The 14,059-nt window shown below is 41.1% G+C and overlaps 3 protein-coding genes across 4 annotated transcripts in view; 1 reads left to right on the top strand and 2 right to left on the bottom strand.

The window, feature by feature from the left end:
• The window catches only part of LOC115152738 (testican-2), a 104,909-nt gene extending 103,017 nt beyond the window's left edge, over nt 1–1,892 (top strand). For both annotated transcript variants that reach the window (XM_029697508.1, XM_029697507.1), the window contains exon 12: nt 59–1,892. In XM_029697508.1, the coding sequence (XP_029553368.1) occupies nt 59–201 (143 nt within the window). In that variant the 3' untranslated portion in view covers nt 202–1,892. The remainder of the gene's footprint in view (nt 1–58) is intronic.
• A 1,876-nt stretch (nt 1,893–3,768) lies between these two features.
• On the bottom strand, nt 3,769–10,801 carry sar1aa (secretion associated, Ras related GTPase 1Aa). Its single transcript, XM_029697506.1, has 7 exons — nt 10,695–10,801; nt 10,198–10,270; nt 9,545–9,664; nt 9,375–9,440; nt 8,690–8,793; nt 8,313–8,444; nt 3,769–6,369 (listed from the first exon to the last, which is right to left on the bottom strand). The coding sequence occupies exons 2-7, from the start codon at nt 10,253–10,255 to the stop codon at nt 6,253–6,255; spliced, it is 597 nt and encodes a 198-aa protein (XP_029553366.1). The 5' UTR covers nt 10,256–10,270; nt 10,695–10,801; the 3' UTR covers nt 3,769–6,252.
• Nucleotides 10,802–11,039: 238 nt separating this feature from the next.
• ppa1a (inorganic pyrophosphatase 1a) overlaps nt 11,040–14,059 on the bottom strand; it is a 10,422-nt gene continuing 7,402 nt past the window's right edge. The window contains exons 8-11 of the mRNA XM_029697505.1: nt 12,353–12,438; nt 11,825–11,894; nt 11,673–11,712; nt 11,040–11,486 (exon numbers count right to left, since the gene is read on the bottom strand). Of these exons, the coding sequence (XP_029553365.1) occupies nt 11,464–11,486; nt 11,673–11,712; nt 11,825–11,894; nt 12,353–12,438 (219 nt within the window). The 3' untranslated portion in view covers nt 11,040–11,463. The remainder of the gene's footprint in view (nt 11,487–11,672; nt 11,713–11,824; nt 11,895–12,352; nt 12,439–14,059) is intronic.

The raw sequence follows: 14,059 nt of genomic DNA, 5'->3' as shown, positions 1-14,059 counted from the left end.
TGAAATCATAGGAATTGTTAACTGAGAAATACTCTTTTCATTTCATCCCTCGTTCCAGATGAGCTGGTGGGATATTCCGGAGATTTTGGGAGTGGCGTAGGATGGGAGGATGAGGAAGAGAAGGAGGCGGAGGATAACGGAGAAGAGGAGGAGGAGGAGGAGGAAGAGGGGGAGGCAGACGACGGAGGATACATCTGGTAGAACTGAACCCAAACGGAGAGCCTGGTCAGGATGGATCCACTGGCCTACCACTACAGGGATGATGGCTGAGGCTTGCATCCCAAATGGCACCCTATTCCCTATATAGTGCACTACTTTTGACCAGGTCTCATAGGGACACCCATAGGGCTCTGGTCAAAAGGAGTGCACTAAATAGGGAATCAGGTGCCATTTGGGACACAATCATCTTTGTCTCCTAACAACAAAAGATTTGGGGATTTTGGGGCATGAAATTCTGTCTGTACTGTCCCCATGTGGATCTGGGGAGTGGGAGGTGGGAGGGGGGGGGGTGGTACAGTGGTGAGATTGCTAGTTTTTGTCTTAAATATGTGAATTATTGCTTCATTCTTTTCTGTTTTGTAAGCAAGAGAGCGTTCTGTTTCGCTGTTCTGAAGAACAGCGTCTAGCGACACCATAGAGAACTATCATCTGATAATCTGGCCATCAACTGTTATTGTCAGAAATGCATCTAGTATCATAGATTTATGTTCCATTGTGAACAATTGCTTGAATATTGAAATCGCAGATCTGCTGAAATGGAACGGATTGAGACCTGAGACAGTGGAAAAGGGTTCAATATTTACGGGATTATGTTGCCAAAATCAGAGTTGCTGCGTATATAAATCCTGTAGCTATGATCTATGAAGCAGGACAACGAGACTAGCGGGAAGAAATAACTCTGGTTATATCCCAAATGGAACACTTTTCCCTTTTATAGTGTACAGCTTTTTATCAGGGCCCATAAAGCTCTGGTCTAAAGTTGTGCACTATACAGGGATTAGGGAGCCATTTGGGATGCAAGTCTCTCTTTAGGGGGGGATTCCACTACTGAGAGAAATTGTTATTTTCTCTTAATAGTTTCTTAACGAAGCATATTTCTCGTTTCGATTTTGACGGATTTAATGTTACTCATTGGTAAGTAATGTTACTCATTGGGAAGTAATGTTACTCATTGGATAATTAGTGAAAATGAATGTGTTTATGCGTTATGTAGATAAATACAGGACTTAGAAACAGGGTTGTTATGAAGGAAGGGTTCTGTGCTACTTTACTGCTAAAGGTATACTGATGTACACGGCTCTCGGCGGTCTAGAAACCTTTAAAATACTATATATATATCGATTAACATAGACACAATAACTACTAATATCTCTTATGAAACTGCTACGGGACCTTTGTTACCTATTGTATTATTTCAACTCAGAACTAGTAGAATGTATATTACTAGTCCCATCAACCTACACCACCAAGGCAAACGTCCCAAATGGCACCTTATATAGTGCACTACTTTCTACCAGGGTTCATACAGACTCTCTGGTGAAAAGTAGTGTACTATATAGGGAATAGTCTTCCATTTTGGGATGCAGACACGACCTTATCCTATGGGAACTTTGTAAATCACTTCAAAGAACGTGTCAGTCAATGTTCTATTCTCAGTCTTTATTTTGGTGTTTATAAAACAACGTGTATGCTACTTGAAGTTCTGTGTGTATACTTGAATTCTCACCGTTAGATTGTTTTCTATGAGTATATTGTTGCCATTATTATTCCATCACTTTAGTTGTTTTTAGTATATTGCACGTTATAGTGAACATGAATGTACTTCTCCTAGGCTGAGCACTTTACTATTAAAGGCATTGGGCCCAAAACCTCTTGCATTTTCTGTACTACTTTACAAATAGCCTCTCTCCTGCAATTTTTGTAAGATTTGGGAGGTGAATCTCTGAATCCTTTCTGACGTGATTTCTGTTGAATAGTTAGAAATATAGTGATGTATACTGTATGTGATCAACAAAATGACTGACAATGGATAGTTTAAAAACAAATCCAACATACATGGATAATTATAGAATTCTTTACTTCAAGTCCCTGTTACCTAAAATGGAAGTTTATGTCAGAGCTGAACGTGGAGACAGGTTTTCATTTCATTGGTCCTAAACTGCCTCCCAACGTCAGGACATGAAACTGCACTCTCAACAGGCTCCATCATAGCTCAGTGGTCTCGACAGCAAAGTATCTGGGTGCTGAAGACACAGGTGAAAGCCACATAAACCATAGCTGCACCTTTTGACACATGATTTCTCCCCGCTGGGGAATTTAAAGGCACGACACGGCAGATGCTGAGCCACTGTTGTCCTTGTGGCGTGACAGGCAGAAGGAGACACCACTCTGGAAGCAGATAATGTACGCCTACAGGCTCAAAGTGCCATTTACCACCTTTGTCTGCATCCCAAATGGCCACCCTATTGCCTTTAGGGTCCACTACTATTGACCAGGGCCCATAGGGTTCACTTTATAAAGAATAGGGTGCCATTTGGGACACAACTAAGTTACATCAACAACAATACTCTGATATAAACCTAAAGGAGACTGAGCTACATCACCAACAATACTCTGATATAAACCTAAAGGAGACTGAGCTACATCACAACAATACTCTGATATAAACCTAAAGGAGACTGAGCTACATGACCAACAATACTCTGATATACACCTAAAGGAGACTGAGCTACATCAACAATACTCTGATATAAACCTAAAGGAGACTGAGCTACAGCACCAACAATACTCTGATATAAACCTGAAGGAGACTGAGCTACATGACCAACAATACTCTGATATAAACCTAAAGGAGACTGAGCTACATCACCAACAATACTCTGATATAAACCTAAAGGAGACTGAGCTACATCACAACAATACTCTGATATAAACCTAAAGGAGACTGAGCTACATGACCAACAATACTCTGATATACACCTAAAGGAGACTGAGCTACATCAACAATACTCTGATATAAACCTAAAGGAGACTGAGCTACATCACCAACAATACTCTGATATAAACCTGAAGGAGACTGAGCTACATCACCAACAATACTCTGATATAAACCTGAAGGAGACTGAGCTACATCACCAACAATACTCTGATATACACCTAAAGGAGACTGAGCTACATCAACAATACTCTGATATAAACCTAAAGGAGACTGAGCTACATCACCAACAATACTCTGATATAAACCTGAAGGAGACTGAGCTACATCACCAACAATACTCTGATATAAACCTGAAGGAGACTGAGCTACATCACCAACAATACTCTGATATAAACCTAAAGGAGACTGAGCTACATCACCAACAATACTCTGATATAAACCTGAAGGAGACTGAGCTACATCACCAACAATACTCTGATATAAACCTGAAGGAGACTGAGCTACATCACCAACAATACTCTGATATAAACCTAAAGGAGACTGAGCTACATCACCAACAATACTCTGATATAAACCTAAAGGAGACTGAGCTACATCACCAACAATACTCTGATATACACCTAAAGGAGAGGGTAGAGATACTCTTTGGAAGTTGCATGATAACAGCCCTGCACCGAAGATTATATTTTCAGTTAATGCTGTATTTATACAGTATTTGCAAATACTGCTCATCTCAAACATACTTTATTATCACATGTAGATTAGAAGTATGGATTTGTAGCATTTGCAATTTTATCTACAGCCTTACAACAAAACATGACAAGTGAGGATTGATTGTTAAAAATATTTATGCAATTTCTCACATTAAAATGATCTGAGTTATCATAAGTACATCCAGTAATAATGTCTATGTGCCAAATGGCAACCTATACTTTATAGTGCACTACATTGGACCAGGGTCAATAGGGCTTTGGTCAGAAGCAGTGCACTATGTAGGGAATAGGGTGCTATTTGGGATACAGCCTGCGTGTGTTGTCAGCTCCAGGATAATGAATTGTACAAAGAAAGATACCATCTCCATTTTACATTATTTACAATGAATACAGAAACATTAATGGTAGTCAATAGTTAAATACTGATATACAGCGTTGGGGTCAGTTCCATTTCAATTCAGGTAGGAAACTGAAATTCCAATTACATTTCTCCTCATTAAAAAGGTTTGAGAAAAAATGTGAATATGAGTTTAGTTCCTGAATTGAAATGGAACGGAGCCCGATGCTGGCTGATATAAAGGCTGTTATTCCCAGAGATTCAGAGCTACACATGTACTCTCATATCATTGTACTGATAGTCAAGAAGTACCTGCAGCATTTCAACCATAGATTTGTCTGAATCACACAGCCAATACTTCACATCATGGACATTATAAATCATTTCAATAAATGACCTACACAGCAGACAGGAAATGTGACAATTAGATCATCAAAAGGCTGAATCAGACTGCCGAAACACTCCCCTCTATTTAAACTATAAGGCAGTATTAGCCTACATGGCTGGAAGTACCTGTTCCCATTAGTTCATTCTGATAATAAATAATAAACTACTAAAATATGTCAGTGATGGCCATTTCAGATTCAAATTAAATTGACATCAAGATAATAAGAAATGTTGCAAATGACAGAGGCTTAGAATGACAAAGAAGATTTACTAGCAGGTCTAGAAATATCTGGGACGTGTTCATTTTAGGGCTCGCAACAGAAAACATTTTAAAACATTTTGCAACTGAAAATGAAAATGAGTGTTTCCATTGTCCAAGTGCCGTTTCAGTCCATTTTCATCCGTTTGGTGCCTAATGAACATGACCCAGGTCTGCGACCAGGACAGGGCAAGGACCAAGAGCCCTATTCAAACTGGTGCCCAGGCTACCTGGTGTTTCCTTGAGTAGTACGTCACTCTAAGCATGCAAGAGGGATTTTTTTTTTTTTAAACCAGCCTTGATCGAATAGGGCGAAATATATGTATTTTTAAACTAGACCTGATTGAATAGGGCCCAATATATGTATTTTTCAACGAAACCTCTGCCAGAGCTGTGTTAGTGGAGTAGCATAGCCTTTTTGTTAACATTAGCATTGCAGTGGCCACTGATGGTCATTCCGCTTTATTGCTGCATACCATGGAATGATGGCAATGGCGGTCTCTTGTTCTGGCCTGTTACAATGTACCTGCATATCATGGCACTATAGCCATTCATTCATTAAACTGTAGTAGGACGAACTTTACATCACTACTATAACCCCTCCCCCAGGTCTATTATATGTAAACATCCCAAAGTCACTTGCAAAATAGTTTGCATTCATCTTTGGCTGAGTGCATTGAAGGCAATAGCTGCATGGACAATTACAATTGATCTCAAACCCCCTGGATGCGTACCAAATGTCAACCCTATTCCCTATTTAGTGTACTACTTCTGACCAGGGTTGGCACCCTATTCCCTATTTAGTGCACTACTTTGACTGGGGGGGGGGGGGGGGGGCATAGAAAGTATGGGTTCTCTGAAGTAGTGCACTATATAGTCAATATTCTGCCATTTGGGATATACACCATGTATAGAAACAGAACCAGGTCAAATGGACTCAGCCCCTAAACTTTAGATAACATTTGCACTGTTCTATTCGGTGCATTGGAACTTGCTCTGCTGGAATAATCAGTCTATCTATTCTCTTTCATGTCCACTTAGTGATGGAACATGTTATTCTAGGTAGGACTGCTATGTACACGCAACAAGCATTGTACCGCCACCATTCACATAAATATCCTTACCATTTATAATCCATTTCATTTAAAAACTACTTGGTCCATCATTTGTCAGAAATAATGTAAAAGTTCACAGTTTACCTTACAAAGGTTCTACATTGTTACATATCATCTGCCCTGTGCTGTAGCTTGAACTGCAGATATGATCAAATCTGTTGGGATAGAAGTGGAACTCTAATTACATCCCAGAGAACGGGTCGACGGTATACTGCATTAATGGACTAGTAACACACAGACCCATCTTCAATCTGGTGACCATGAACCACTTTTAAAAGTTTGCATAGATAGAAAACCTTTAAAACTGACCAATTAAATGCTGAAAATTGACAGATGTACTCAATCAGAAAGCGGATTATTGACCATTGGGAGCTTCACATCTTTCCACACGGGGGGGGGGGGGGGGGGGGTTGGACGATAAGGGCCATTTCATTTGATAGCTTATCTTCTTCATTCCCCAAAGAAAGATGGAGTCCGTTTAGCAAAACAACCTCTGCCTAGATTCAGTCGATGTATTGTGCCAGCCACCTGAAGCCATCTCCATAGCCCTGCTTCTTCAGGACACTGCACATGAAAATCTCCAGAGGTCGTACCTGCAAATCCTTCAACGACACGTTGCCCTGGAGAAGAACAACAGGGTCAAGCTGTTAAAGACCACTCCAGCAACTTGACTTTCTCTGATGAAAAACATTATCCCAAGTAGAAATAGTAATGTACACACACTTAAGGGTAAAAAAAGAATAATGTATTACCGACTTGTACAATGTCATACAGTGCATTCAGAAATATTCAGACCCCTTGACTTTTTCCACATTGTTAGGTTACAGCCATATTCTAAAATGTATTACATTTGTTTCCTCATCAATCTACACACAACACTGCCTAATAAAGCAAAAACAGGTTAAGACATTTTTGCAAATTTATTTTAAAAGAAATTGTAAAAAATGAAACAACTTATTTACATAAGTATTCAGACCCTTTGTTATTAGACTCAAAATTGAGCTCAGGTGCCTCCTGTTTCCATTGATCATCCTGGAGATGTTTTGAAAACTTGATTGGAGTCCACCTGTGGTCAATTCAATTGATTGGACATGATTTGGAAAGGCACACACCTGTCTATATAAGGTCCCACAGTTGGCAGTGCATGTCAGAGCAAAAACCAAGCCATGAGGTTGAAGGAATTGTCCGTAAAGCTACGAGACAGGATTGTGTCGAGGCACAGATCTGGGGAAGGGTTACAAAAAATGTCTGCAGCATTGAAGGTCCCCAAGAACACAGTGGCCACCATCATTCTTAAATGGAAGAAGTTTGGAACCACCAAGACTCTTCCTAGAGCTGGCCGCCTGGCAACTGATCAATCGGGGGAGAAGGGCCTTGGTCAGGTAGGTGACCAAGAACCTGATGGTCACTCTGACAGAGCTCCAGAGTTCCTCTGTGGAGATGGGAGAACCTTCCAGAAGGACAACCATCTCTGCAGAACTCCACCAATCAGGCCTTTATGGCAGAGTGGCCAGAAGGAAGCCACTCCTCAGTAAAAGGCACATGACAGCCCACTTTGAGTTTGCCAAAAGGCACCTAAAGGACCCAGACCATGAGAAACAAGATTCTCTGGTCTGATGAAACCAAGATATAACTCTTTGGCCTGAATGCCAAGCGTCACGTCCGGAGGAAACCTGGCACCATCCCTACGGTGAAGCATGGTGGTGGCAGCAGCATCATGCTGTGGGGATGTTTTTCAGCTGCAGGGACTAAGAGACTAGTCAGGATTGAGGGAAAGATGAACGTAGCAAAGTACAGAGAGATCCTTGATGAAAACCTGCTCAGGACCTCAGACTGGGGGCGAAGGTTCACCTTCCAACAGGACAACGACCCTAAGCACACAGCCAAGACAACGCAGGAGTGGCTTCGGGACAAGTCTCTGAATGTCCCTTGAGTGGCCCAGTCAGAGCCCGGACTTGAACCCGATCAAACAACTCTGGAGAGACCTGAAAATAGCTGTGCAGCAACGCTCCCCATCCAACCTGACAGAGCTTGCAAGGATCTGCAGAGAAGAATGGGAGAAACTCTCCAAATACAGGCGTGCCAAGCTTCATACCCAAGAAGACTCGAGGCTGTAATCGCTGCTTCAACAAAGTATTGAGTAAAGGGTCTGAATACTTATGTAAAATGTGATATTTTCATTTTTTATTTTGAATGAATTTGCACAAATTCCTAAAAACCTGTTTTTGCTTTTGTCATTATGTGGTATTGTGTGTAGCTTGATGAGGAAAGGCTGTGACGTAAAACAAACTGTGGAAAAAGTTGAGGGGTCTGAATACCTTTCGAAGGGCACTGTACCTGGACCACCTATTGAGATGTGGCTTTTGTTAAGTAAATCAGGTGATAAATGAGGTGAAAATAGACTGGAGTGCCACTAACATTTTCTACAGCATATCTGAAGAACATGAATACTGTACCACACACACACGTTAGTTACACACTCATCTGAAATGGACTTTAAAAAAAATGTATAATGCTACCCATAGATACAAATTCCATAGGCTACATCCATCTCTATGCTTACCTTTCCAGTGCATTGACCATCGAGAACAAACGCCTCTCTCAGTCCCCCCTCACTGATGGCTTCAGGACGGTCTATCTTGTTACCCAGGACCAGCACAGGCACAGAGAGGATGGTCTCATCTGCTAACAGCGCCTGAACGCACGCACACACACACACACACACACACACACACACACACACACACACACAGGAAAGAGGTTCAGCAATGAGACCGAGATGGGACAGTGAGAATGTTCGTTGTGTGTCCTGGACTAACCTGCAGTGATGACTGCCTCAACAGGGCTGCCTCAACAGGGCTGCCTCAACGCGTGGGTTTTGTGTATGCATTTTTCATAACGAATGTTGATAAATTAGGCCCATTGTGTGCAGTGACTTACATCAAGTTCGATCTTGGATTCTGTAAGGCGGTCATGGTCAGCACAGTCAACCAGAAAGACAACTCCATTGATAGCCGGCAGGTAGTTCTTCCACACTCTTCTAGCTGTGAAAGAGACAGAAGATGTAGCACATGATGTAATGTGTCAAGATGCTGACCAAACCCTACAAAGACAATGTAATGTGTCAAGATGCTGACCAAACCCTACAAAGACAATGTAATGTGTCAAGATGCTGACCAAACCCTACAAAGACAATGTAATGTGTCAAGATGCTGACCAAACCCTACAAAGACAATGTAATGTGTCAAGATGCCGACCAAACCCTACAAAGACAATGTAATGTGTCAAGATGCTGACCAAACCCTACAAAGACAATGTAATGTGTCAAGATGCTGACTAAACCCTAAAGACAATGTAATGCGTCAAGATGCTGACCAAACCCTACAAAGACAATGTAATGTGTCAAGATGCCGACCAAACCCTACAAAGACGATGTAACATGTCAAGATGCTGACCAAACCCTACAAAGACAATGTAATGTGTCAAGATGCCGACCAAAACCTACAAAGACAATGTAATGTGTCAAGATGCCGACCAAAACCTACAAAGACAATGTAATGGGTCAAGATGCTGACCAAAACCCTACAAAGACGCAGTGTCCAACTTAGTTAGGCCTAAGTCTTACCTTGTACGTGACCGCCCAGATCAAACGTGGTGAATGTCATTCCAGCTATCGTCAACTCTTCCGATGCTTCAGGGAGAAACAAAACATTTAAAAATCACTGACATTGTGTTCACTGCCGTTATTGGACTTAAAAACAACACAATAATGTACTTCGAAATGATGCTGCTTACTTGGATGCAACGTGGGCACATGCTGTCCAAGTCTGTCATCTTTCAGCATATGCAGAAGGGTTGTTTTACCAGCATTATCCAACCCCAGGAAAACCAGCTTTCCAGACTTTTTGTACAACCCTGGGAAAGTACATTGACAAGTTAATTAAACGTTTGAGTTGTAAACACACACACTCTTCATTGTGACATGCAGTATTATACTGATAAGAGTGGGTATAATATAATATATTATTATATAATAATATAATAAGAGTGGGTATAATGTGTGTAACGTTCCAACAGGAATCTGTTCCAAAAACTTCGTAAATAACAACGATGCCAACAAACAACGCATACAAAGTTGTATAACGGCAGAATAAGATACCGGGTAGGGAGTGGGCTATTTTGTTAAGGTTTTCACTCACCACGTTTATTCCCGAAAAATGTCTGTCCTCACTCTGGTAGCCTATGGACAAATATTAAGAATAAGCTACGTGGTGAGTTGATGCCTATTCGGCAGCTAGTTAGCTAGGTGAGTTGATCATGCTACTTTGTATGCGTTGTTTGTTGGCATCCTTGTTATTTACGAAGTTTTTTGGAACAGATTCTAGGTGGAAGGTCCTACAAATTACTGATAATACATTTGAAGTCATTGACGTGAAATCAGAGATTACCTAAAAACTGTAGCACACCACTAAAGCCTCTGTAGATCCAATCAAAGAGGAATGACATTTCACTGGTCTTTGCCTAAGAAAGAAGACAATGGAGAAGTTAGCTAGCTAACTAGCACTTGTCAAGACGAGATCATACTGGTCTCACTGGATCACCAGTATTTTCACATTGCATCATGACTATATTGATAGCTACAGGCTCTCTGTACACACATGCACTTGCTACTGCTGCTGCTAGCCAGCTTTAGGTTTATCAACTACAATACAAGTCTTTTCTTATCCTAGCATGCTAGTTAGCACCAGCTGATCGCTAACTTAGCTCGCTAGCTCGGCTACGTGGCTATCAGCTTAGCTAAAATCCTGGCCTCATGTGGACTAAGGACTCTAAGACAGACAGACAGCTCTCCCTTTCGAAGTAAAATATACGACGGAACACAAGTAACGTTATGTAACTATACAAATGACTGAATATTTGTTTTAATTAAGCTGCCAAAGCTTACCTCTCCCTGTCGACAATGACAGCTTTGGTTAGGTTTCTTCTGCGGATCCGATAAACGAACAGCTGATTGTATTGTTCCTCGACGTGACTTCGGGAACTAGCTAACCCCCCTAGTGGCGCACTAGTGCCCCCTGCTGTGCGGGAGCATATTGCAATAGGCTTATGGCGTTCACCTTTCACCTAGCTTTCACATAAAATACCTCAAATCCCCTGCATTATATCATAGGCATTATATTTAGACATGGCATCTAGTAGCTCGCATCTTTTCCTCTTGGCAGTGGAGGAGTGTTGGATGAGTGATTCTCCAGCAGTTCTTTTCATCCTGTGATTTCCGGTCAGAGCCAACTTCAGGGAAATCATTTTTATTCTTCACATTCAACACACCTGTTGAAACAGCTTTTCTCCTGTCTGCTATAAGGCTTGTGTTGTGATACATGACCACTAGATACTGGTAAAGACCGTGTTCAGAACAGGAGGAGGGGGATGTATCAAACAACATGATGCAAGACACAGTAAAGTGCAGAGATTTAGATGGACTATAACGGTCATATTGTTTACACGTTTGAGAAATATAATAAACATAAAGAAGAGACTTACTTGGTTGAGTACTTGTCATGTTAAGATGACAAGCATCAACCACAATTTATACTAAAAATGGGAAACTGTAATTATACTACACATGTTTTCTGTAATTTTCAAGTATATTCTTCCGTTCAGGTGAGAAAGCATTTTGGTCCAATCTGAAGGCTCTTCTTTCTGGGGCAGTTAACTCAGACATAGAACCATTTGTCAACTGAGAAAAGAAGCAGAAAATGTTCCATTGTTAAGTGTGAAATCCAACAAAGTTGAATATAAAGATATATAGATAGCGTATAGAGATATTTTGTAAATAAATCACAGGCGTATTGAATTTAAATAAGATTAATTTCACGTCAAAGCACATATACCAATGGAATGAACTAACAATAGAAATACATACCTGCACTTGGAATAGGGTCTTCAGGGCCAAAAGCACATGCCTACAAGACAATATCATTATTATCAATATTATTTATCAAGCACACATTAATATTCCAGCTAAGCTGTTTTAGTATGATGAACCAAATAGTATGATAATTGAAAGGAACTCACGGCATCAACAACAGCCTTAGCATCAGTAGTGGAACAGCAGAATGGACTGTCTGTGACACAGGTGTTGGTACTGGATCAGTGTTCCAACAAACAGAAGATGGGAGAAAAACACAAATACAACTGTTTTAGTTGAGAAGAAAGGGATGCCTCTGTAAAAACACAAATACAACTGTTTTAGTTGAGAAGAAAAGGATGCCTCTGTAAAAAAAAAAATACAACTGTTTTAGTTGAGAAGAAAGGGATGCCTCTGTAAAAACACAAATACAACTGTTTTAGTTGAGAAGAAAGGGATGCCTCTGTAAAAACACAAATACAACTGTTTTAGTTGAGAAGAAAGGGATGCCTCTGTAAAAACACACAAAAAACTATTTTAGTAAAAACAAGTCATTGACTTAACTAAAACGTCTTATTTTGCTTTATCGATGTTTCTTTTTACTTGTCGTTGTAGCAATGCAACCGCATCACTGACAGCCTATTGAACAGATGGCCATATTACACAGAGATTGTAAATCTGTATCTCAGTCTCACCAGTTCAGTTCTCCAGCATTGGTCTTTTTGGAGATCAGCGCCTTCCAGAACTCATGAGTTTCCTTGACTGTCTTAAGAGCAAAGTCCTGGAAAAAAGAACGCCAAATGATTCCCTGCATGCTTAAGAAAATTAAAAAACTCTGCATACACCTCCACTATACTACTCTCTGTACTGAGTAGAAAGTAGGTTGTCTCAAATGGCACCCTAGTCTCTTTATAGTGCACTTCTTTTGACCAGGGCCCATCAAAAGTAGTGCACTATGGGAATCGAGTTCCACCCTTGGTATGTTCCATATTTCAATAGAAAAAGAGTAACAATCTGTACTTACACTGTAATACTCTGTTTTATTGTATTGTGTGTGATTGAGTGTATAAATACCCTGTTCTATGAATGATTTAGAGCAGGGATGTCAAAGCATTTTATTTTCGTCCGGAGGGCCGCACTGAAAATCGGTTATATTTCCACGCCATCAAAATTAGCCCAGAATTGTCCTCTACCAGAGTGTGAGACATTTTCTATGCTTCCTGACTGTCTAGTTTTCATTTGGGTGATTATTATCAGCTGGACACAGTCAGGAAACTCTATGACTGTAGGGCCATTATCACTGCTACACAGTCAGGAAACTCTATGACTGTAGGGCCATTATCACTGCTACACAGTCAGGAAACTCTATGACTGTAGGGCCATTATCACTGCTACACAGTCAGGAAACTCTATGACTGTAGGGCCATTATCACTGCTACACAGTCAGGGAACTCTATGACTGTAGGGCCATTATCACTGCTACACAGTCAGGAAACTCTATGACTGTAGGGCCATTATCACTGCTACACAGTCAGGAAACTCTATGACTGTAGGGCCATTATCACTGCTACACAGCCAGGGAACTCTATGAATGTAGGGCCATTATCACTGCTACACAGTCAGGAAACTCTATGACTGTAGGGCCATTATCACTGCTACACAGTCAGGGAACTCTATGACTGTAGGGCCATTATCACTGCTACACAGTCAGGAAACTCTATGACTGTAGGGCCATTATCACTGCTACACAGCCAGGAAACTGTATGACTGTAGGGCCATTATCACTGTTACACAGTCAGGAAACTCTATGACTGTAGGGCCATTATCACTGCTACACAGTCAGGAAACTCTATGACTGTAGGGCCATTATCACTGCTACACAGTCAGGGAACTCTATGACTGTAGGGCCATTATCACTGCTACACAGTCAGGAAACTGTATGACTGTAGGGCCATTATCACTGCTACACAGCCAGGAAACTGTATGACTGTAGGGCCATTATCACTGCTACACAGCCAGGAAACTGTATGACTGTAGGGCCATTATCACTGCTACACAGCCAGGAAACTGTATGACTGTAGGGCCATTATCACTGCTACACAGTCAGGAAACTCTATGACTGTAGGGCCATTATCACTGCTACACAGTCAGGAAACTCTATGACTGTAGGGCCATTATCACTGCTACACAGTCAGGAAACTCTATGACTGTAGGGCCATTATCACTGCTACACAGTCAGGAAACTCTATGACTGTAGGGCCATTATCACTGCTACACAGTCAGGAAACTCTATGACTGTAGGGCCATTATCACTGCTACACAGTCAGGAAACTCTATGACTGTAGGGCCATTATCACTGCTACACAGCCAGGAAACTGTATGACTGTAGGGCCATTATCACT

Source organism: Salmo trutta, chromosome 18 (genome assembly GCF_901001165.1).
Source record: "Salmo trutta chromosome 18, fSalTru1.1, whole genome shotgun sequence".
NCBI classification, from domain to species: domain Eukaryota; kingdom Metazoa; phylum Chordata; class Actinopteri; order Salmoniformes; family Salmonidae; genus Salmo; species Salmo trutta.
This window is presented reverse-complemented; position numbering and strand designations above follow the sequence as displayed.

Coding starts and splice junctions, on each gene's coding strand:
- sar1aa (XM_029697506.1), bottom strand. CDS start 10,255: ATGTCATTCCTCTTTGATTGGATCTACAGAGGCTTTAGTGGTGTGCTA. Junction 8,794..9,374: donor TCTGGGCGGTCACGTACAAG/GTAAGACTTAGG, acceptor TCTCTTTCACAG/CTAGAAGAGTGTGGAAGAAC. Junction 6,370..8,312: donor ATGGTCAATGCACTGGAAAG/GTAAGCATAGAG, acceptor GTTCTTCTCCAG/GGCAACGTGTCGTTGAAGGA.